Source organism: Aquarana catesbeiana, linkage group LG08 (genome assembly GCF_042186555.1).
Source record: "Aquarana catesbeiana isolate 2022-GZ linkage group LG08, ASM4218655v1, whole genome shotgun sequence".
NCBI classification, from domain to species: Eukaryota; Metazoa; Chordata; class Amphibia; order Anura; family Ranidae; genus Aquarana; species Aquarana catesbeiana.
Window position 1 is genome coordinate 10,535,482 of NC_133331.1, and position 22,965 is coordinate 10,558,446.

General features: G+C 48.1%; 1 protein-coding gene across 1 annotated transcript in view; it reads right to left on the reverse strand.

Annotated features, from left to right (window-relative positions):
• ARMH3 (armadillo like helical domain containing 3) overlaps positions 1–22,965 on the reverse strand; it is a 213,076-nt gene that overhangs the window by 148,269 nt on the left and 41,842 nt on the right. Inside the window, exons 7-15 of the mRNA XM_073595364.1 lie at positions 20,023–20,097; positions 18,628–18,714; positions 16,514–16,570; positions 16,372–16,415; positions 12,075–12,135; positions 9,421–9,467; positions 6,387–6,462; positions 4,949–5,042; positions 641–768 (exon numbers count right to left, since the gene is read on the reverse strand). Of these exons, the coding sequence (XP_073451465.1) occupies positions 641–768; positions 4,949–5,042; positions 6,387–6,462; positions 9,421–9,467; positions 12,075–12,135; positions 16,372–16,415; positions 16,514–16,570; positions 18,628–18,714; positions 20,023–20,097 (669 nt within the window). The remainder of the gene's footprint in view (positions 1–640; positions 769–4,948; positions 5,043–6,386; positions 6,463–9,420; positions 9,468–12,074; positions 12,136–16,371; positions 16,416–16,513; positions 16,571–18,627; positions 18,715–20,022; positions 20,098–22,965) is intronic.

Genomic DNA, 22,965 nt, shown 5'->3' on the forward strand with positions numbered 1-22,965 from the left:
AGGTGGTAGGATGGATGGTGTAGGTGGTGGGATGGATGGTGTAGGTGGGTGGGATGGAAGGTGTAGGTGGTAGGATGGAACGTGTAGGTGGTGGGATGGATGGTGTAGGTGTTCGGATGGATGGTGTAGGTGGTCGGATGGAAGGTGTAGGTGGTAGGATGGAAGGTGTAGGTGGTATGATGGAAGGTGTAGGTGGTAGGATTTATGTTGTAGGTGGTGGGATGGATGTTTGTAGGTGGTGGGATGGATGTTGTAGGTGGTGGGATGGATGGTGTAGGTGGTGGGATGGATGGTGTAGGTGGTGGGATGGATGGTGTAGGTGGTGGGATGGAAGGTGTAGGTGGTAGGATGGAAGGTGTAGGTGGTCGGATGGATGGTGTAGGTGGACGGACGATGCTGTAGGTGGTCGGATGGATGGTGTAGGTGGTCAGATGGATGGTGTAGGTGTTTGGATGGATGGTGTAGGGTGGTCGGATGGATGGTGTAGGTGGTAGGATGGAAGGTGTAGGTGGTAGGATGGAAGGTGTAGGTGGTAGGATGGATGTTGTAGGTGGTAGGATGGAAGGTGTAGGTGGTAGGATGGATGGTGTAGGTGGTCGGATGGTTTTGTTCGGTGTTATCACACAAGTGACAATCTTGCATGGATGGTAAATTCCCCATCTTCACCTTTCGTATCTTGCATGACGATGGAGCTGTACTTTAAGAAGGTGATGAGCAGGTTGCTGGTTTGTACATCGGCATCGAGGGGGAGCTCGGTGGGGCTGATCACTGCAGAGAACACACCAACATCAGTCACATTTCACAAATTAGGAGACCAAGTCTCATTTTACAGGTTGTTGTTCTACCACATTTCATCTCCTAAATCCCAGATACTTTGACACGTAAGTGCCAGCAAAAAAAAAAAAAAGTGCATATTAGAAAACCCTGAATAAGGATTCACTGAATTGTACCTAATTATGTGCATCTCCCATGATCATCAGCTCCATTTAGTAGTCATAAAGCATGTATTTTCCTGAAATATATTGATTAATATTGTGCCCGGTATGTTAATTTCCTACAAACCTCGGCTCCATCTGGTGGCCATAAAGAAGTATTTTCCTGAAATATCTTGATCAGGAAAATACTTCATTGTGGCCACTAGATGGAGCTGACGATAACAGGAAATAAACATATTAGACATAATACTGCAATTTACCTGTGACGGCCAAATATCAACATAAGTGATATATAAAATATAAGAATAAAAGGTCCTGAAGAAGCAAGTGATGAAAAATGCGTCGACCCTTTGGGTTTTGGTTAGGCAGAGATGTCTGTTTATCACGGGGTTTGACACAAATAGGACTTCTTTCCTAGATTGCTTTTAATTGTGATTTTATTTTGTAATAAACCTCTTTGTATATTTTTATATATATATATTATATATATGTGTCGGTCCTCCTTGTACCAGTAAAGTCCAAAAATATGCAGGTGTGATGTCATACAACTAATGGGCGTGGTATGGAGAACAGCAGCCTAAGCCTAACTATAACACCACGTGAAGAAGCCCATTCAGATGAATGGGCTTACCCTATGCGACATGCAAAATCGCTCAACAAAATAGCGAGCGGGAACGCCAGTTGAAATGTGAATGGAGCCTTACAGCTGGGAATTGCTGGTAAGTGGGTGGGGCCGTGGCAGTAGGGCAAAAGAGAGTTGGCACCATGGTATATCCTCTGCAAACAGCCACAAATGTCAAGCAATTTAGCCAACAATGGCCTTAATCATGATTAAGGCCATTTTTGACTGAAACGCGTTGACATTTGTGGCTGTTCCCTTGCATGTTTACTGATAAAGCCCATTTTTGCAGAGGATATATACCGTGGTGTTGGATCTCTTTCTGGATTGGAGATGTGTGAGCTTCAGCTGCCTTAGCCTGGATACCGGGGTTCTAGCCACAGGAGATGAGTAGTAGCACCTACCGTATAGATATGATGGTTGAAGCAGGGCAGAAGGACTGGATGTATGGCACACGCCAGAGGCGTAACTAGAACCTTAAGGGCCCCCCGGTGCAAAAAAAGCCACAAAGGACCCCCTCCCACTAATCCCAGGGCCTTTGACTACCATCGTGGCACCCTTTATTACGGTCCCGCAGCGGGCCACCTTCCTGCCGTCTTGGGGTCCCCCCCCCCCGCAGTGGAAGAACGCCTGCGACCTTTGCGAATCCAGTAGCTCCGCCACTGGCGTCAGTAGTTTGGGATTTTTTAATTTATTTTTTTATTATTATTATTTTATTTTTTTTTACCATTTTTATTTTATTTATTTATTTTTTTTACAATTTTCTTTGTCATTATTTAAAAAAAAAAAAATTTAGGACCCTCATTTTGGGGGGGGGAATTGGTAAAATATCACGGGTTTAAACAGACCTCTGATGTTTCACCTTTGAGACAGAGAAAGGAGACTGAGGACACCTCCACCTCCATCTCTGCAGCACAGAATGAATGAACAGGAATAGCTCCTTCCTGTTCATTCATAAGCACAGAAAACACAGTTTAGTATGCCTCCGCTATGAATGAAAAAATAATAGACAAAACAAGAAAAAAAAAAAAAAAAGACTCAGCGATCGATACCCATATTAGACTATTCAATAAAACAAGGAAGGGTCTGATAAATGACACATTCAATGGCTCTTCCTCTGCTCTCTCCATCCTGACAGATCCCCTGCAGCAGCCGGCGGGAGAGGGGGAAGGGGGAACTGATAGGAGGTGAAGGGGGAACCGGTAGGAAAAAGAAAAGGGGGGGGGGGGTTGGGCTGCAAGAGAGCCCACAGGGGCCCGGAGACAACACAGGGGGACCAGGAGAGAGGACAGGGGTGGCATATAGAGGAACTGATCCGTCCATTTCTCCCCCGCTGCCGCTGAATGCTGGCAGAAGGGAGAGGAGGAGGAGGAGGAGGAGGAGGAGGAGAAGCAGGCATTTAGCGGCTGCATGGAGAGATCGGTTCCTCCATATGCTGCCGCCCCTCCTATCCAGATGCACATGAGCCCCCTGGAGCTTGAAGCCGGGTGGCAATCGCAACCCCTGTGACCCCTGTAGGTACGCCCTGACACATACCCAGAGTATTTTATATGTTTTTATTTTTTTTTGGGGGGGGGGGGGTTAGTATCACCTACTGTATAAGACTGTTGAAGCAGGGCAGAAGAACTGGACGTACTACACATACCCCGAGTACTTTGAATATGATTTTTTTTTTTTTTTGGAGGGGGTGTTTAAAAAGTACTGAATACAATACCTGAAATGGCATCAACGCGTTTCATATGAGATCTGAGTGATTTGGCTTTACATCTACTTTAATGAAGGATTTTTTTTTTTTTTTTTTTAATACCAAAGCCCAAGCTGCCAGATATCGCTGGAACGGTTCTCCAATAAACAACTTGATATACGGCGGCGGAGGCCATGGCTTGGCGAAGGCATAAAAAAACGACGTGAGAAATTTATACTACGGCACCGACATCCACATATATCTCCATCCCCCAACAAAAAACACGCACAGCTACAGATGAGGAGAATTAAATGAAATTGGAAGAAATGAAAATAAAAAACCTAATTTCTCGATGTAGGCACCAATAATCGTATTTTATCATATTCATAAATCAAGGGGAATAACTGAAAAGCTGTAAACTGGTATCTTCAGTACCGGAGGAAAGGAAATAGATAAACTGTACAAAGATTCGAGGCAACAAGTGAAATTAAAGAAGAACACCACCCTTACTAAACTTACGGATAAGATACAAGTGCCTTTATTGATAAAAACTGGAACATGGAATGCACAAGACACTACAGCAGGAACGTACAGGAATCAGCTGACGCGTTTCACACTTATGACAAGTGCTTACTCATAGCTCAAGTTCCTCCACCACAAAATCGCTCATCCATGTCTTTATGGACCTTGCTTTGTCCACTGGTCCAAATCATTTGGTCGAGAGGGGATTATGGTGGGCGGGGTTGTCTTATCAGGGATTGGGCTTGGCCCCTTAGTTCCAGTGAAGGGAACTCTTAAGGCGTCAGCATACCAAGACATTTTGGACGATTTCATGCTCCCAACTTTGTGGGAACAGTTTGGGGACGGCCCATTCCTGTTCCAACATGACTGCGCACCAGTGCACAAAGCAAGGTCCATAAAAACATGAATGAGCGAGTTTGGGGTGGAGGAACTTGACCGGCCTGCACAGAGTCCTGACCTCAACCCGATAGAACACCTTTGGGATGAATTAGAGCGCAGACTGCGAGCCAGGCCTTCTCATCCAACATCAGTGCCTGACCTCACAAATGCTCTTCTGGAAGAATGGTCAAACATTCCCATAGACACCCTCCTAAACCTTGTGGACGGCCTTCCCAGAAGAGTTGAAGCTGTTATAGCTGCAAAGGGCGGAGCCAACTCAATATTGAACCCTACGGACTAAGACTGGGATGTCATTAAAGTTCCATGTGCGTGTAAAGGCCGGCGTCCCAATACTTTTGGTAAAATTGTGTGTGTGTGTGTGTGTGTGTGTGTGTGTGTGTGTGTGTGTGTGTGTGTGTTATATATATATATATATATATATATACACATACACACACACACACATACATACACACACATTATATATACGGTGGAACCTCGGATTGCGAGTAACGTGGTTAATGAGCGTTTCGCAATACAAGCTATTATTTTTTTAAAAATCCGGACTCGGTTTGCTGTGTGTTGTCTCGCAAAACAAGCAGGATTCAAGCCTTTTGCGGTGTGCAGTACAGCATTTGGCCAGAGGTGAGGGGGGCGCCAGTGACACTCGGAGCCGTTCGGAAACACTCAGAGATACTCTGTTCCCGAGTGTTTCCGAGGGTCTCCAAGCATCCGAGAGATTGTGTGGGGCTTAACCTGGAGCGGATATTTAATATACAAAATGAATGAATAAATAAGCTGAAAACGTACCATCTGAAGAAGGAGGGGTCGTACCCAGAGGAGTGGTTGGTGTGGTAGGTATCGGTGTGGTAGGTACTGTAACCAACCCCATCTCAGGATGACTCTAAATACAAAAAGAGAAGATCATGAAGAGTGAGGGGGTTTTATACATAATTTCCAGACAGCTTAGAATACATTATTATAATAATACAGGATTTATATAGCACAGCCAATATAAAGGGAACAGGGCCGGGACAAGGGGTGGGCAGAAGGGGGGGGGGGGCTGCCCTGGGCGCAGTGTGTATTGTGGGGATGCCACAAGTTCCTTCTACTATAAGTCAGTAGTGACAGCGGCATCACTACTTTCGTCAGCACTGGAAGCGGCAAGGAGAGGAGGAAAGTTCCCGGAGGAGGTGCGGGCTGTGCTCTCTCTCCCCCTCCTCCGCATAATCTTGCACATAATGAAAGGGGGGGGGCGCAATTTGGCATCTTGTCCCTGGGCATTGGATGATCTTGCCCCGGCTCTATAGATCCCTTGTTTCCCTCCTCCCATGCTCCCCTCCAGGACTTCTCCAGAGCCTCTCCCATCCTCTGGAATTCCCTACCCCAGTATATCCCGGTCAGCCCCCTACCCTTTCTGCCTTTAGGCGATCCCTGAAATCTCCCTTAATGAGGGAAACCTACCCCACCTAAAAGGACTCAACGTCTGTGTTTGAGATATTTGTTTTGCTGAACGTTTGCCTATATAATCACTAACATTTATAAAGAACAGATATGGAAAGGCAGGAGCTGCATGTTGATGTGTGTGTGTGTATATATATATATATATATATATATTAGGGCTGTGGAAATTAAAGATTAATTCCTCGATTAATCGTTAATTTTTTTGATCGGTAGGCTGCCTGCCCTGGCGCCGCTTTGGGCCAAGCTGTGGCTCCAGCGCTCTCTCCTCCTCCACTATATGTCATACACAGTCTGCGGGCATCTCCCGCTGTGTGTCTCGGAGCCGAGTGTGAAAACTTCGGCCGCGCTGTGAGAAAAGTCCCGCCCCCCTCCTAGATCAGCCCGTGTGATAGACGCAGTGTTCTGCTTATCACACGAGCTGATCTAGGAGGGGGGCGGGACTTTTCTCACAGCGCGGCCAAAGTTTTCACACTTTGCCCACAGACTGTGTAATCCAGGCACAGGCACTGACTACAGTGAGACCTGCATTTAGGGGAAGGTGAGGCTGAGATTATGACGTGTGACGTCCTGGCCATGCCCCGCTATGTCCGGCTTCGGCCGTTGCCATAACAACGGTGCTAAATCAGCTAAAAGTAGTTGGATGTGCGTTATGATTAATCGAAATTAGTAGATTAACCGATTTTAAAGAAAAAAAAACGATTAAATCGAACACGAAAATTTTAATCAGTAACAGCCCAAATATATATATATTATATCGACAGCAGAGAGTGCAGGATGGACGCACCTGTGCCAGCACAGTGATAAAGTTCCGGTTCAGATGAACGGCTTCGTAAAGTGCCAGTAAAATTGCTTCATTCGTTCTGTAATAAAACGTAAAACAACCGTGAAAAAGGCATAAAAAAACCCCCAAACAGTATAAACAAGACTGGAGGGGTTCCTATATCATATCTGCGCTTGAACTTGCTGGACACCCTACGGGACCTCGACCTCCCTGCGGGACCCCGACCCTGGATTCCCTACGGGACCCCGACCCTGGACTCCGTACAGGACCCCGACCTCCCTGTGGGATCCCGACCCTGGACTCCGTACAGGACCCCGACCTCCCTGTGGGATCCCGACCCTGGACTCCTTACGGGACCCCGACCTCACTCCGGGACCCCGACCCAGGACTCCCTACGGGACCCTGACCTCCCTCTGGGACCCCGACCCTGGACTCCGTACGGGACCCCGACCTCCCTACGGGACCCCGACCTCCCTCCGGGACCCCGACCCAGGACTCCCTACGGGACCCCGACCCTGGACTCCCTACAGGACCCCGACATCCCTACGGGACCCCGACCCTGGACTCCGTACGGGACCCCGACCTCCCTGTGGGACCCCGACCACCCTACAGGACCCCGACCTCCCTCCGGGACCCCGACCCAGGACTCCCTACGGGACCCTGACCTCCCTCCGGGACCCCGACCCAGGACTCCCTACGGGACCCCGACCCAGGACTCCCTACGGGACACTGACCTCCCTACAGGACCCAGACCCTGGACTCCCTACGGGACCCCGACATCCCTACGGGACCCCGACCACCCTACAGGACCCCGACCTCCCTCCGGGACCCCGACCCTGGACTCCGTACGGAACCCCGACCTCCCTATGGGACCCCGACCTCCCTACGGGACCCCGACCCTGGACTCCATACAGGACCCCGACCTCCCTACGGGACCCCGACCCTGGACTCCCTACGGGACCCCGACCTCCCTACGGGACCCCGACCTCCCTACAGGACCCCGACCCAGGACTCCCTACGGGACCCTGACCTCCCTCTGGGACCCCGACCCTGGACTCCGTACGGAACCCCGACCTCCCTACGGGACCCCGACCCTGGACTCCATACGGGACCCCGACCTCCCTACGGGACCCCGACCCTGGACTCCGTACAGGACCCCGACCTCCCTCTGGGACCCCGACCCAGGACTCCTTACGGGACACCGACCTCCCTACGGGACCCCGACCTCCCTACAGGACCCCGACCCTGGACTCCCTACGGGACCCTGACCTCCCTGTGGGACCCCGACCCTGGACTCCGTACGGAACCCCGACCTCCCTACGGGACCCCGACCTGCCTGCGGGACCCCGACCTCCCTACAGGACCCCAACCCAGGACTCTCTACGGGACCCTGACCTCCCTCTGGGACCCCGACCCTGGACTCCGTACGGAACCCCAACCTCCCTCTGGGACCCCGACCCTGGACTCCGTACGGAACCCCGACCTCCCTATGGGACCCCGACCCTGGACTCCGTACGGAACCCCGACCTCCCTATGGGACCCCGACCCTGGACTCCGTACAGGACCCCGACCTCCCTCTGGGACCCCGACCCAGGACTCCCTACGGGACACCGACCTCCCTACGGGACCCCGACCTCCCTACAGGACCCCGACCCTGGACTCCCTACTGACAGGGTTCTTGCAAATACCTCAACCCACACAAGTCACTAGTGATCACAGATGTCACGAATGTAACCCATTAATGACAGTTGAAAACTTTACTGTTACAATGATTTTCATTGTAAAAGCAAAAAGTGTTAAAAAAAAAAAAATCACTGATCACCCCTCAGAGTAGTAGAGTGTTACTATGGTTGCACTGAACTACTTTAATGAAAGTATGTAAAAAATAAAAATAAAAAATAATAGTAGAAAATGAAAAAAAGTTTAAAATGAAAAACAAAGTTTAAAAAATTTAATAAAAAAAATAATGTGATTTTTTTTTCCCAGTGTCCCCGTTCACCTACACATCAGTCATATGATGACAGTACAGTACTGGTGACAGTATGTGGGGAAAAAAAAGCAAAAAAAACATTTACGGTGTTAAATTTCTTGATTTTCAAAAATATTTTGACAAAAAAAAAATGACAATTTCTCTATGCCTCTTACTAAATACCTTGGATTGTCTACCTTCCAAAAAGGGGTAATTTGGGGGGTATTTGTACCTTCCTGGTGTTTTTGGGCGTCAAGAAATGAGATTGGACTTCAGTACATCAGGATTAATCAATTTTTAGTTATATATCCCATAGTTTGTGGATTCTATAACTTTCCTACAGACTAAATAATATACACTGATTGGGATTTTTTTTTGTCAAAGACATGTAGCAAAATACATTTTGGCCTAAATTTATGAAGGCATTTGATTTTATTGGATATGTTTTATGATATTTTCTACTTTCTATCTTTTTTTTTTTTTTTTTTGCCATATAAAAAAAAAAAAAAAAAAAAAAAAAAAAGATAAAAATTGCATTTGCCTGTTAAGTCACTGATCAGCGCCATTACTAGTATATATATATATATATATATATATATAAAAAAAAATTCCAGTTTGTATACCATAGTTTGTACACCCTCTGGAGTTGATTTACTAAAGGTTGCCCTCTACAAGTGCAGATGCTCCAGAGCTTAGTAAATGCAGTAAAGCTTCACTTTGCAAAGAATACCCAATTACATGCAAGGACAATAAATAAATAAAAAAATAATAATAATAAAAAAAATAATGAAAAAAATAAAAAATAAAGAGTGTTTGGCCAGCTTTATTGCTCTATGTACCAAATCAAATCTCCCATTAACGGGTATTAAAATTCATTAGCACCTGTACAGTCATTTCCCTGCAGCTGGTAGACGCTGCATTTAGAAAGACGCAACTCATTGCTTTTTTAGTGTGATTGCAAAGTTGTTCTCCGGATAGGAAGCCATATGCAAAACGTTTGTTTGTTTGATTTTTTAATTATCACTTTAATTTTGTGAAAATAAACAGTCATTATAGAAATGTACTTACTGCACGGAGATCTTCTCATCGGCGTCTGCTATGAACATATTGCCTACCTGTGGCAGGAAGAAGTAGTGCAGTTATTTATAAATTTCACCACCCATAAGAGATATAAGGAAAGCGCTATCCAGTTGGGCCTCCCTCTCTCCGGGCCTCAAGTCAGCTGCAGATCCCCTAACCTGCCACAGTGCCTCCCAGTTCCCATAGTGCCACTCAGCATCCCATAGTTGGCCACAGTACTCCTCAGCCTCCCACAGTGCCTCTAGTCCCACTGAGAGCCCTCATCTCCCACCACAGTGCTGCTTAACCTTCCACAGTGCCTCCAGGCCCACTGAGAGCCATCTCCCACCACAGTGCTGCTTAACCTTCCACAGTGCCTCCAGGCCCACTGAGAGCCATCTCCCACCACAGTGCTGCTTAACCTTCCACAGTGCCTCCAGGCCCACTGAGAGCCCGCATCTCGCACCACAGTGCCACCCAACCTCCTACAGTGCCTCCAGCCACCCCGAAGAACCCTCATCTTCCACCACAGTGCCATCCAACCTCCCACAGTGACTCCAGACCCCGAGAGCCTCCATTACCCACCACTGTGCTGCTCAGCCTCCCACAGTGCCTCCAGGCCCCCTGAGAGCCCTCATTTGCCACCCCTGAGAGCACTCATCTCCCACCACAGTGCTGCTCAACCTCCCACAGTGCCTCCAGGCCTCCTCCCCCCAAAAAGCCATCATCTCCCACCACAGTGCCACCCAACCTCCCACAGTGCCTCCAAGCCCCCCGAGAGCCCTAATTTCCCACCACAGTGCCGTCCAACCTCCCACAGTGCCTCCAGGCCCCCTGAGAGCCCTCATTTCCTACCACAGTGCCGCTCAACCTCCCACAGTGCCTCTAGGCCACCTGAGAGCCCTCATCTCCCACCACAGTGGCACTCAACCTCCCACAGTGCCTCCAGGCCCCCCGAGAGCCCTCATTTCCCACCATGCCTCCAGGCCCCCTGAGAGCACTCATCTCCCACCACAGTGCTCCTCAACCTCCTACAGTGCCTCCAAGCCACTAAAGAGCCCTCATTTCCCACCACAGTGCCGCCCAACCTCCCACAGTGCCTCTAGGCCCCCTGAGAGCCCTAATTTCCCACCACAGGCCGCTCAACCTCCCACAGTGCCTCCAGGCCCCCTGAGAGCCCTCATCTCCCTCCACAGAGCTGCCAAACATGCCACAGTGACTCCAGGCCCCCTCAGAGCCCCTATTTCCCACCACAGTGCCACCCAACCTCCCACAGTGCCTCCAGGTCCCCTGAGAGCCCTCATCTCCATCCACAGAGCTGCCAAACATGCCACAGTGCTTCCAGGCCCCCTGAGAGCCCTCATCTTCTACCCCAGTACTGCTCAACCTCCCACAGTGCCTCCAGGCTCCCTGAGAGCCTTCATCTCCCACCACAGTTCCCCCAGGATCCCTAAGAGAACTTATCACCCACTACAGAGCTGCCAAACATGCCACAGTGCCTCCAGGCCCCCTGAGAGCCCTCATTTCCCACCAAAGTGCTGCCCAACCTCCCACAGTGCCTCCAGGACCCCAGAGAGCCCTAATCTCCCACCACAGTTCCCCCAGGATCCCTAAGAGCACTTATCACCCACCACAGAGCTGCCAAGCCTCCCATGCTGCCCCCAGGCCCCCTAGGAGCCCCCAGGCCCTCTAGGAGCCCCATCACACACCACAGTGCCCCCCGGCCCCCTGAGAGCCCTCATCTCCCACCACAGTGCTGCTCAGGACCCTTAAGAGCCCTTATCACCCACCACAGTGCCCCCAGGATCCCTAAGAGCCCTCAGCACCCACCACAGTGCTGCCAAACCTCCCACAGTCCTCCCAGGACCCCCAAGTGCCCTCATCTCCTACCACAGTGCCCCCAGGCTCCATGAGAGACCTCATCACCCACCACAGTGCCCCCAGGATCCTTAAGAGCCCATATTACCCACCACAGTGCCCCCAGGATCCTTAAGAGCCCTTATCACCCAACACAGTGCCCCCAGGCTCCCTGAGAGACCTCATCACCCACCACAGTGCCCCCAGGATCCTTAAGAGCCCTTATCACCCACCACAGTGCCCCAGGATCCTTAAGAGCCCTTATCACCCACCACAGTGCTGCTCATCACCTACCACAGTGCTCTTAGGCCCCCCCAAGAGCCTTCATCTCCCACCAGATTGCTGCACAGATTCCCACTATGCACCCTCCAGTGCCCCCTAAATTAATGCAGAGCTTATATCACAGAGCACCCCAGCCTCTGCAGTGCCCTCTGCAAAATCTCCTGCCTCCTACACAGGCCCCCTCTAAGGAGGACATCCCCCACAGTTGCCGCTCCCTCCCTCCAGGAACCTCATCCCTTACAAGGCCACCAACTCTGCCGCAATCACCTACCCCCCCCCCCCGGCAGTGACACCCAGCCTCATCCAGAGCCTTCAGAGTTTCATATTTTGTATTCCTGTAATTTTGTGCGAGTATAAACTTTATTCTTTTTTTCTTTTACTGGAAGGTTGTGGGAGAATTTACTGGGCCCTGGTCTTATTACGTTTTAGAACTTCTGGCCTGGAACACACGGCTCCTGGATGTGCTGCTGCAATAAAGAATATCTGCATAAATGTCAAATCATCAATAAAATTATCATGCTTACCATGCTGGACAGGGCAGAGAAAAAGCCCGTCTGGTTTTCTTCTTCTTTGTCTCTGTACTGCCTAGAAGACAAACCCAAAAAGGGTTAATGCTAGCCGTGCAAATTTGCCAAATGATTTTTGATGAGGGCAAAAGGGGGTCCAACCCACTACTAGCAAGGTGTACCTAATAATGTGGCCGGTGAGTGTATATTGTAGAAGGATTCAACCCTATACAACTAGGGTGCCAGGCTACTATTCTTTTCTGCAAGAGTAATTTTATTGTTTAGTGGTGTTTATCAACCGAGTACAACTAGGGCCTGACATGACTGTCTTACAAACTGTAATGGCGGTCTGTAGACTTGAAAGATGCCAACAGGGTCCTGCGCTCTTGTCCTTGGTTTGCCAATATTACCAAAATTATACGTTCCACCTGGTAAGATCGGCAGACCAAGGACAGACCAACTTTGTTTCTTTACATGTCACCCACTGGAACACCCCACTGATCAGTAGGGAGAAGCTGCGGGATTGTATTTATCTCTAAACTCTTCACTTGTCAAACTTACATACTCACCTAGATGGTTGCAGGATGGATCCGATGCTGCAGCTGACCCATAGTGCAGGGGAAGATCCCCTGGTGAAGTCATGTGATTGATGACACAACGCGTTGGGACGGAGCCAGGTGACGTGTTTGAGCAAACCGGGAAGTGGAGTGCATTTTAGTGATCCCCTGGTGAAGTCATGTGACTGACACAACGCGTTGGGACGGAGCCAGGCGACGTGTTTGAGCGAAAACCGGAAGTGGAGTGCATTTTAGTGATCCCCTGGTGAAGGCATGTGACTGATGACACAACGCGTTGGGATGGAGCTAGGTGACGTGTTTGCGCAAACCAGGAAGTGGAGTGCATTTTAGGGATCAAGCCAGCACTCAGATAGAGGACCACTGTCAGCCACTGCTCTGTGCTCCTCCCCCTCCAGCGCTTACTAGTGCGCCGGACTGTATTGGGAGCGGCCTGGCTCGGGGCTCTCAGCAGCACAGGTCAGACGTCTCGGCAGATCCTGACATTATTGTCGGGATCCCTGCAGAGCCTAGTGCGGTCTTCTGTGAAGACAGCTTTAGCCCGCTGTCAGCTGAATCTGGGGACACAGGAGTGCACTCATGTCACCCACAGGAGAAATATGGCCAAAAGAGATTGGTGCCTGGTTTTCTCCACACAATCCGCTTAGAATTAAGGCCAAAAAGTTCTATCTTGGTCTCATCAGACCAGAGAATCTTATTTCTCACCATCTTGGAGTCCTTCAGGTGTTTTTTTAGCAAACTCCATGCGGGCTTTCATGTGTCTTGCACTGAGGAGAGGCTTCCGTCGGGCCACTCTGCCATAAAGCCCCGACTGGTGGAGGGCTGCAGTGATGGTTGACTTTCTATAACTTTCTCCCATCTCCCGACTGCATCTCCGGAGCTCAGCCACAGTGATCTTTGGGTTCTTCTTTACCTCTCTCACCAAGGCTCTTCTCCCCCGATAGCTCAGTTTGGTCGGACGACCAGTTCTAGGAAGGGTTCTGGTCGTCCCAAACGTCTTCCATTTAAGGATTATGGAGGCCACTGTGCTCTTAGGAACCTTAAGTGCAGCAGAATTTTTTTTTTGTAACCTTGGCCAGATCTGTGCCTTGCCACAATTCTGTCTCTGAGCTCTTCAGGCAATTCCTTTGACCTCATGATTCTCATTTGCTCTGACATGCACTGTGAGCTGTAAGGTCTTATATAGACAGGTGTGTGGCTTTCCTAATCAAGTCCAATCAGTATAATCAAACACAGCTGGACTCAAATGAAGGTGTAGAACCATCTCAAGGATGATCAGAAGAAATGGACAGCACCTGAGTTATATATATGAGTGTCACAGCAAAGGGTCTGAATACTTAGGACCATGTGATATTTCAGTTTTTCTTTTTTAATAAATCTGCAAAAAATGTCAACAATTCTGTGTTTTTCTGTCAATATGGGGTGCTGTGTGTACAATATGGGGGGCTGTGTGTACAATATGGTGTGCTGTGTGTACAATATGGGGTGCTGTGTGTACAATATGGGGTGCTGTGTGTACAATATGGGGGGCTGTGTGTACAATATGGGGGGCTGTGTGTACAATATGGGGTGCTGTGTGTACAATATGGGGGGCTGTGTGTACAATATGGGGGGCTGTGTGTACAATATGGGGGGCTGTGTGTACAATATGGGGTGCTGTGTGTACATTAATGAGGAAAAAAATGAACTTAAATGATTTTAGCAAATGGCTGCAATATAACAAAGAGTGAAAAATTTAAGGGGGTCTGAATACTTTCCGTCCCCACTGTGTGTGTGTGTGTGTGTGTGTGTGTGTGTGTGTGTGTGTGTGTGTGTGTGTGTGTGTGTGTGTGTATATATATATATATATATATATATATATATATATATTTATTTTCTGCTATAAAACATTCTCAAAAAACAAAAAAAAAATATCGAATTTCTTCATCAATTTAAGCCAATATGTATTCTGCTACATATTTTTGGAAAAACCAAAATCTCAAAAAGCGTATATTGATTGGTTTGCACAAAAGTTATAGCATCTACAAAACTATGGGATAGATTTAGGGACTTTTTTTTTTTTTTTTATGTTTTTACTAGTAATGGCGGCAATCAGTGAATTTTTAGCGGGACCGCGACATTGCGGCAGACAAACCTGACACTTAGGGGTTGATTTACTAAAGGCAAATAAGACTGTGCACTTTGAAAAGTGTAGTTGCACTCTGCAAGAGCAGTTGCTCCAGAGTTTGGTAAATGAGCAGAAGTTCTGCAGACTTCCATCGTCCAATCACGTGCAAGCAAAAATGCATTTTTTTTTTAACTTTTTTTTACTCGCACGTGATTGGGTATTCTTTGCAAAATTAGGCTTTACCTCATTTACTAAGCTCTGGAGCAAAGTGCCCAGCCTATTTGTCCTTAAGGCCTTTAGTAGTAAATCAACCCCTTAGTGACACTTTTTGGGGGATCAGCGACACCAATACAGTGATCAGTGCTAAAAAAAAAAAAGCACTGTCACTGTACTAATGAAACTGGCAGGGAAGGGGTTAACATCAGGGGCAGTCAAAGGGTTAAATGTGTTCCCTAGGGAGTGTTTTCTTACTGTGCGGGGGATGGACTGACTGGAGGAAGAAAGACATCTGTGTTCCTGATTAGCAGGAATCCCAGATGTCTCTCTTCCTGTCTGACAGAAGGAGAGTCTGCCTTGTTTACATAGGCAGACTGTCCTTTTTTTCTCTCCAGCGAGCGATCGCCGATTGGCTCCCGCTGTGCCCAATCACACCAGAGGCGCAGCTCCAGCAGTGAGCGCACGCGCCCCCCCCCAGAGCTGTGCACGAGAGGCACATACAGGTACGTGATTTTGCGCTTAAAGGATATGTAAAGGTTAATTTAAAAAAAAATAAATAAACATGTCAGTTGGTTTTGCACAGAGTGGCCCCGATCCTCCTCTTCTGGGGTCCCTCAGCAGCGCAACTCCTCTTCTCGAGTGCCCCGTTGGAGAGCCGCTCCCCCTGGGGGAACCCGTGCGGGCGCGCTCTCCCTGTGTCCTGCTGCTGCTGCGTCCATTGACACAGACAGCAGGGCTCGGCCCCCCCCGGCGTCATTGGATCTGATTGACAGCGGCAAGAGCCAGTGGCTGCTATCAATCTATCCAATCAGGATCTGAGACAGCGGCTGGAACTGGGGTGCTCGTCCCCGTCGCTGGGAAGACCGGGTTCAGGTAAGTAAAAGGGGGGCTCTGGGGGGGGGGGGGGGGGTGCTGCATCACAGGAGGTTTTTCACCTTAATGCATAGAATGCAAACCTCAAGGGTTTACAACCCCTTTAAGGGCTGACCTGCCGCAGTAAATGTATGCGGGGCAGTCCTTAAATGTATGTGGGGGCGGCCCTTAAATGTACGCGGGGGCGGCCCTTAAATGTACGCGGGGGCGGCCCTTAAATGTACGCGGGGGCGGCCCTTAAATGTACGCGGGGGCGGCCCTTAAATGTACGCGGGGGCGGCCCTTAAATGTACGCGGGGGCGGCCCTTAAATGTACGCGGGGGCGGCCCTTAAATGTACGCGGGGGCGGCCCTTAAATGTACGCGGGGGCGGCCCTTAAATGTACGCGGGGGCGGTCCTTAAATGTACGTGGGGGTGGCCCTTAAATGTACGTGGGGGTGGTCCTTAAGTGGTTACATAAACAAGCCGACTGGTCAGATGCTCCACATTCTATGTGCTCCGGTTTGGATAAATTCCCCTCCCCCTTGTATTCAGGGGTACCTACGTGTTGTATTCAAACAATGCCCGGGCGATGACCAGGCCCATCCCCTAGAGAGAAAAAAAAAAAAGAAGATGTAGTTTTAATAACCAGGAAATAGAGGACGCCGCAGAGAGAAGCAACAGGCAAAGAATACGCCATTACTTACATTCAGCGTTCCCTCGTCATCCACGATAGACAACTTCACAATGTACGGATTAACAGACTGTGCGACAGGAAGACATGAAATCCGATTATTAGACATAAAATAACAGCGGCTGAAGAGGGTTTAGTACCAAATGGAACCCACCCTCTGTTTGTAAAAACTTGGTACCCGACACGGCATTGTACAGAAGAGCAGACAGAGGAGTTCATACAAAGAGCAATGTGACTGCCGCTGGCGAGCAAAAATCTGTATTTTTGGCTAGAAAATTACTTAGAACCCACCAAACATTATTTTATATATATACATATATACATATACACACACACATATTTTTTTTTTTAGCAGAGACCCTAGAGAATAAAATGGCAATCGTTGCAATTTTTTATGTCACGCGCTATTTGCGCAGCGGTTTTACAAAACACAATTTTTTGGGAAAAAATACACTTTAATGAATTGTAATGCAAAAAAAAAACAAAAATTAAAAAATTAAAAAAACACAATATATAACCCAAATTTTTTGGGTAAGATATAAAAGATGATGTTACTCCGAGTAAATAGATACCCAACATGGCAATATTGCGCACGCCCGTGGAATGGCCACAAACTAGCAAACTTTAAAATCTCCAGGTGGGAGAGTTTAAAGGGGTTGTAAACCTTCCGTGTTCTTCACCTTAACCACTTAAGGGCCGAGCCTCTTTCTGAGATTTGTTGTTTTACAAGTTAAAAACAGGTTTTTTTTGCTAGAAAATTACTCAGAACCCCATACTGATCTACTCTAAAGAACCCTGCACCCCTCACCCCATACTGGTCTACTCTACAGAACCCTGCACCGCTCACCCCATACTGATCTACTCTAAAGAACCCTGCACCCCTCACCCCATACTGATCTACTCTACAGAACCCTGCACCCCTCACCCCATACTGATCTACTCTACAGAACCCTGCACCGCTCACCCCATACTGATCTACTCTACAGAACCCTGCACCCCTCACCCCATACTGATCGACTCTACAGAACCCTGCACCCCTCACCCCATACTGATCTACTCTAAAGAACCCTGCACCCCTCACCCCATACTGGTCTACTCTACAGAACCCTGCACCCCTCACCCCATACTGATCTACTCTACAGAACCCTGCACCCCTCACCCCATACTGATCTACTCTACAGAACCCTGCACCCCTCACCCCATACTGATCGACTCTACAGAACCCTGCACCCCTCACCCCATACTGATCTACTCTACAGAACCCTGCACCCCTCACCCCATACTGATCTACTCTACAGAACCCTGCACCCCTCACCCCCATACTGGTCTACTCTACATAACCCTACACCCTTCACCCCATACTGGTCTACTCTACATAACCCTACACCCTTCACCCCATACTGGTCTACTCTACAGAACCCTGCACCCATCACTCCATACTGATCTACTCTACAGAACCCTGCACCCCTCACCCCATACTGATCTACTCTACAGAACCCTACACCCTTCACCCCATACTGGTCTACTCTACAGAACCCTGCACCCCTCACCCCATACTGATCTACTCTACAGAACTCTGCACCCCTCACCCCATACTGGTCTACTCTACAGAACCCTGCACCCCTCACCCCATACTGGTCTACTCTACAGAACCCTGCACCCCTCACCCCATACTGGACTACTCTACAGAACCCTGCACCCCTCACCCCATACTGGTCTACTCTACAGAACCCTGCACCCCATACTGGTCTACTCTACAGAACTTTGCACCCCTCACCCCATACTGGTCTACTCTACAGAACCCTACACCCCTCACCCCATACTGGTCTACTCTACAGAACCCTGCACCCATCACCCCATACTGATCTACTCTACAGAGCCCTGCACCCCTCACTATACACCCTGCCACCACCACATAGAACACTGCACCCCTCACTGACCTGGGGTTCCCAGTTACCCAACACAGGATGGGGGAAGGTGCCAAATTGTAGTCTTGCCTAGAGCAGCACAAAACCGAAATACACCACTGCATCTGCGTGAAGGTGGCCTAAAGAAACTCTTCAATTACATCAATAGCGTTCAAAAGACAATCAAGTTTTTACCTAAAATTAAAAAACAAACACTCACCTCATATTTTCTGTAGTTGACAAGAAGCGCGAGCAAAACAACAGCATCATAGCCATGCTCCCTGCGACTCGGGGGATTGGACATGATCTAGACCAAGAGCAAACAGCAATTAGGTGGCAGAACAGGTCTGCCCAGCACAGCCTAGGCAGCGATAACCCGGTGTACTTCTGATACAGCGGGTTGCTGTGATATGGCTCGTGACCTCAAACCAGGGAAGCGCATGGTCATGATCTGGGATGGTGGGTCGGCAAGCCCAGATCGAGATCAATGGGTTGCAGACCAGCCAACCCAGAGCATCAGAGTGCATGGAGCCAGCGCCGGCAGCAGAGGAAGCAGGAGCGGCATAAGCCGATACTTCCTCTGTAGCTCCAGCTGCTTCTGTCCAGGGTGGAGTGCACTTCGCCTGGGACCTTTCCAACAGCCTAGAGAGCGTCAGTGTCACTTGCTTACTGAGCACTTTTACCCCTTGTAATAAGAATAAGCATGACAGGTCCTCTTTACAGTTCTCTTTACAGTTTAGAGATCTGAGGTCAATAAGTCCCCACTTCTCACCTCTAGGCTGGGAAGCCTGAAATAAAAAAAAAAAAAAAGGGATCTCGGCTTACCAGCCGAGGTGGCGCCATTTTTGCGAATGCAGGGGGCGGGCATGAAGTCATAACATCACGCACGGCCTCCAAACAATCATAGAGACTCCAGGGACCATCTGGTCCGCCGGAAATCTCTATGGTCAGCATCCTGGGCCGGCGGATCCGTTCTCCCGTTCACTGAAAGAAGGGGCTTGCTTGGAGAAGCACCGGGGGGCGGCGGGGGCGTCTCCTCTCGCCGCCTAGAAGAACAATCAAGCGGCTGAACAGCCACTATGATCATTCTTATGGTGAAGGGAATCGCCGGCTCTAAAAGTCGATATCTGGATGATGCCTGCAGCTGCACCCATCATTCAGATATCATCGCTCAAAGTCTGCAAAGTTATATGATGTTACGGGGGGTCGGCAAGCAGTTAAAAATATGCGGCACGGATTATCCCTACATCATTCCCAAGATTGGTCCTCTGGGGAAATCTGTGACAAGATGGGCTATCTTGGAATCTGATTACACGATCAGGTAAATCGGTGCCAGGAGAGGGTCCTTTAGCCCCCCAAGGCCAGAAGGCCAAAAGAGCAACCTTCCACTGAGCCTTGAACTACTTCAGCAGCATAGCCTGCAGATCCTGTCCTTTTTCAGCACCCCCTCCCAAGGGGGCTAACCTCTTCTACCTACCCTCTAGGTCAGACCTCAGTGGCCATCATCTCACATCCATGAATATAGCCGTCTGTCTGCAGTTCAGCTTTAGGAATGTCTGGGTAATAGGTTTCTGCACTAAAGATATGCAACCTGTAAGAGATTACACATACATACCTGAAGGATCGCTTCAAAAATGCTATTGATCATTACATATTCCAGAATGGTGTTCTGGCTGATGTTATCCGTCACCTGTAAAAAAAAAAAAAACAAAACAAAAAGACCATCATAAAATGCGTGCACATGCAAAAAAAAAAAAAAAAAAAAAACATAGGAGAAACTACATTAAATTTCTATTAAAAAGCAGAGAAATCAGCACAAGGGACACATTGAACTGACTGTAAGTAATAACTCTATTGCTGATTTTTCTTTTAGCTACAGTATACTTCAGCTTTAAAACTGTCCCCCTCCCTCTCTTCTCCTAACATCTATGCTGACTAACTTGTGTAAGGAAGGTTTACAGTATATACAGTGTGGAAAATAATTATTTGATCCCCTGCAGATTTTGTAAGTTTGCCCACTTACAAAGAAATGAGGGGTCTATAATTTTTTATCATAGGTGTATTTTACATGATAGAGACAGAATATCAATCAAAAATCCAGAAAAAAAAAAAAACACATGATACAAATGTTATAAATGGAGTTGCAGTTCAGTGAGTAAAATAAGTATTTGATCCCCTACCAAACAACAATAATTCTGCCTTCCACAGACTGGCTACTGTAGGTGCTCATGTGGTAGACAGATTAGTCCTGTCAATGTAAGAAGGTTCTCCTAACGACAACTCATTAGGTGTATAAAAGACACCTGTCCACAGAATCTTTCTTCCATTCAAACCTCACCATCATGGGCAAGACCAAAGAGATGTCAAAAGGACAAGAGGGACAAGATTGTAGACCAGCACAAGGCTGGAATGGGCTACAAGACCATCAGCAAGAAGTTTGGTGAGAAGAAAGCTGGAATGGGCTACAAGACCATCAGCAAGAAGTTTGTTGAGAAGGCGGCTGGAATGGGCTACAAGACCATCAGCAAGAAGTTTGGTGAGAAGAAGGCTGGAATGGGCTACAAGACCATCAGCAAGAAGTTTGGTGAGAAGAAGGCTGGAATGGGCTACAAGACCATCAGCAAGAAGTTTGGTGAGAAGAAGGCTGGAATGGGCTACAAGACCATCAGCAAGAAGCTTGGTGAGAAGAAGGCTGGAATGGGCTACAAGACCATCAGCAAGAAGTTTGGTGAGAAGAAGGCTGGAATGGGCTACAAGACCATCAGCAAGAAGTTTGGTGAGAAGAAGGCTGGAATGGGCTACAAGACCATCAGCAAGAAGCTTGGTGAGAAGAAGACAAGTGTTGGAGTGAATTTTTGCAAATGGAAGAAATACAAAATAACCATCAATCGCCCTCTGTCTGGAGCTTCATGCAAGATTTCTCCACATGGGGTAAGGATGATCATGAGAAAAGTGAGGGATCAGCCCAGAACTTCACCGGAGGATCTTGTGAATGATCTCAAGGCAGTTGGGACCACAGTCACCAAACAAACCATTGGTAACACAATATTCTGCCATGGATGGAAATCCTGCAGTGCCCACAAGGTTCCCCTCCTCAGGAAGACACATGTACAGATCTGTCTGAAGTTTGTCAATGAACATCTAATTGATTCACAGAAGGTTTGGGAGAAAGTGCTGTGGTCAGATGAGATCAAATTTTAGCTCTTTGGAATTAACGCGACTTGCCGTGTTTGGAGGAAGAAAAATGCTGACTATGACCCTAAGAACACCATCCCTACAGTCAAGCACGGAGGTGGAAACATGATGCTTTGGGGCTGTTTCTCTGCTAAAAAAGGTACAGGCTGAATTTTCCTCATTGAGGGGCCAATAGATGGGGCCATGTACTGTAAAATCTTGGATGAGAACCTTCTTCCCTCAGCCAGAACACTGAAGATGGGTCATGGATGGGTCTTCAAGCATCACAATGACCCAAAACATACCACCAAGGCAACAAAGGAGTGGCTCAAGAAGAAGCACATTAAGATCATGGTGTGGCCTAGCCAGTCTCCAGACCTTAATCCTATAGAAAATTTATGGAAGGAGCTGAAACTTCGAGTTGCCAAGCGACAGCCAAGAAAACTTAAGGATTTAGAGAAGATCTGTAAAGAAGAGTGGACTAAGACCCTTCTGAGATGTGGGCAAACCTGATCACCAACCACAAGAAACGTCTGACCTCTGTGCTTGTCAACAAGGGTTTCTCCACCAACTACTAAGTCATGTTTTGCGAAGGGGTGAAATATTTATTTTACTCACTGAACTGCAACTCCATTTATAACATTTGTATCGTGTGTTTTTCTCTGGATTTTTGGTTATTCTGTCTCTATCATATAAAATACACCTATGATAAAAAACATAGACCCTTTATTTCTTTGTAAGTGGGCAAACTTACACAATCTGCAGGGGGGCAAATCAGTATTTTCCCCCCACTGTATATATTGCACATTCACACCAGTCCCTGTCCTCAAGGAGCTTACAATCTAAGGTCCCTAACTCACATTCATACATACTGGGGACAATTTAGACAGGAGCCAATTCACCTCCCAGCACGTCTTTGGAGTGTGGGAAGGAAACCCCCGCAGGCATATATAATTAGAGTGGTGGTTAGAAGATCAGATAAGAGCATATTTTATACTTTGGCCGTGGAAATTTGCATAAAATTTTTGTGCCGATGTTCCTGTACCAACTTGCAGAAACGGAAAAACAACACAAGCCCGAATAAAAAGGTAATAGTGCATACCAGCAGCTTACTGCTAATGCGCTCTAACATGCCCAAGAAACCGCCAAGGGTTGGGTTGTTTGCCGTGTGCAAATCCCAATTCTGGACCAAAGTAAAAAATCAGGCGTATCAAGCTAATTCAACGATGTGACATGGACACCTCTTACCGAGGTGCCTGCATTGCATTGAGGGATATAATTCAATACCGGGAACTTTAACCCCCCATAAGAATAAAATAAGTGCAGCACTAGTCAATCAAAATCATATAAAAAAATAGCAACAAAACGAAAAATATAATATGTG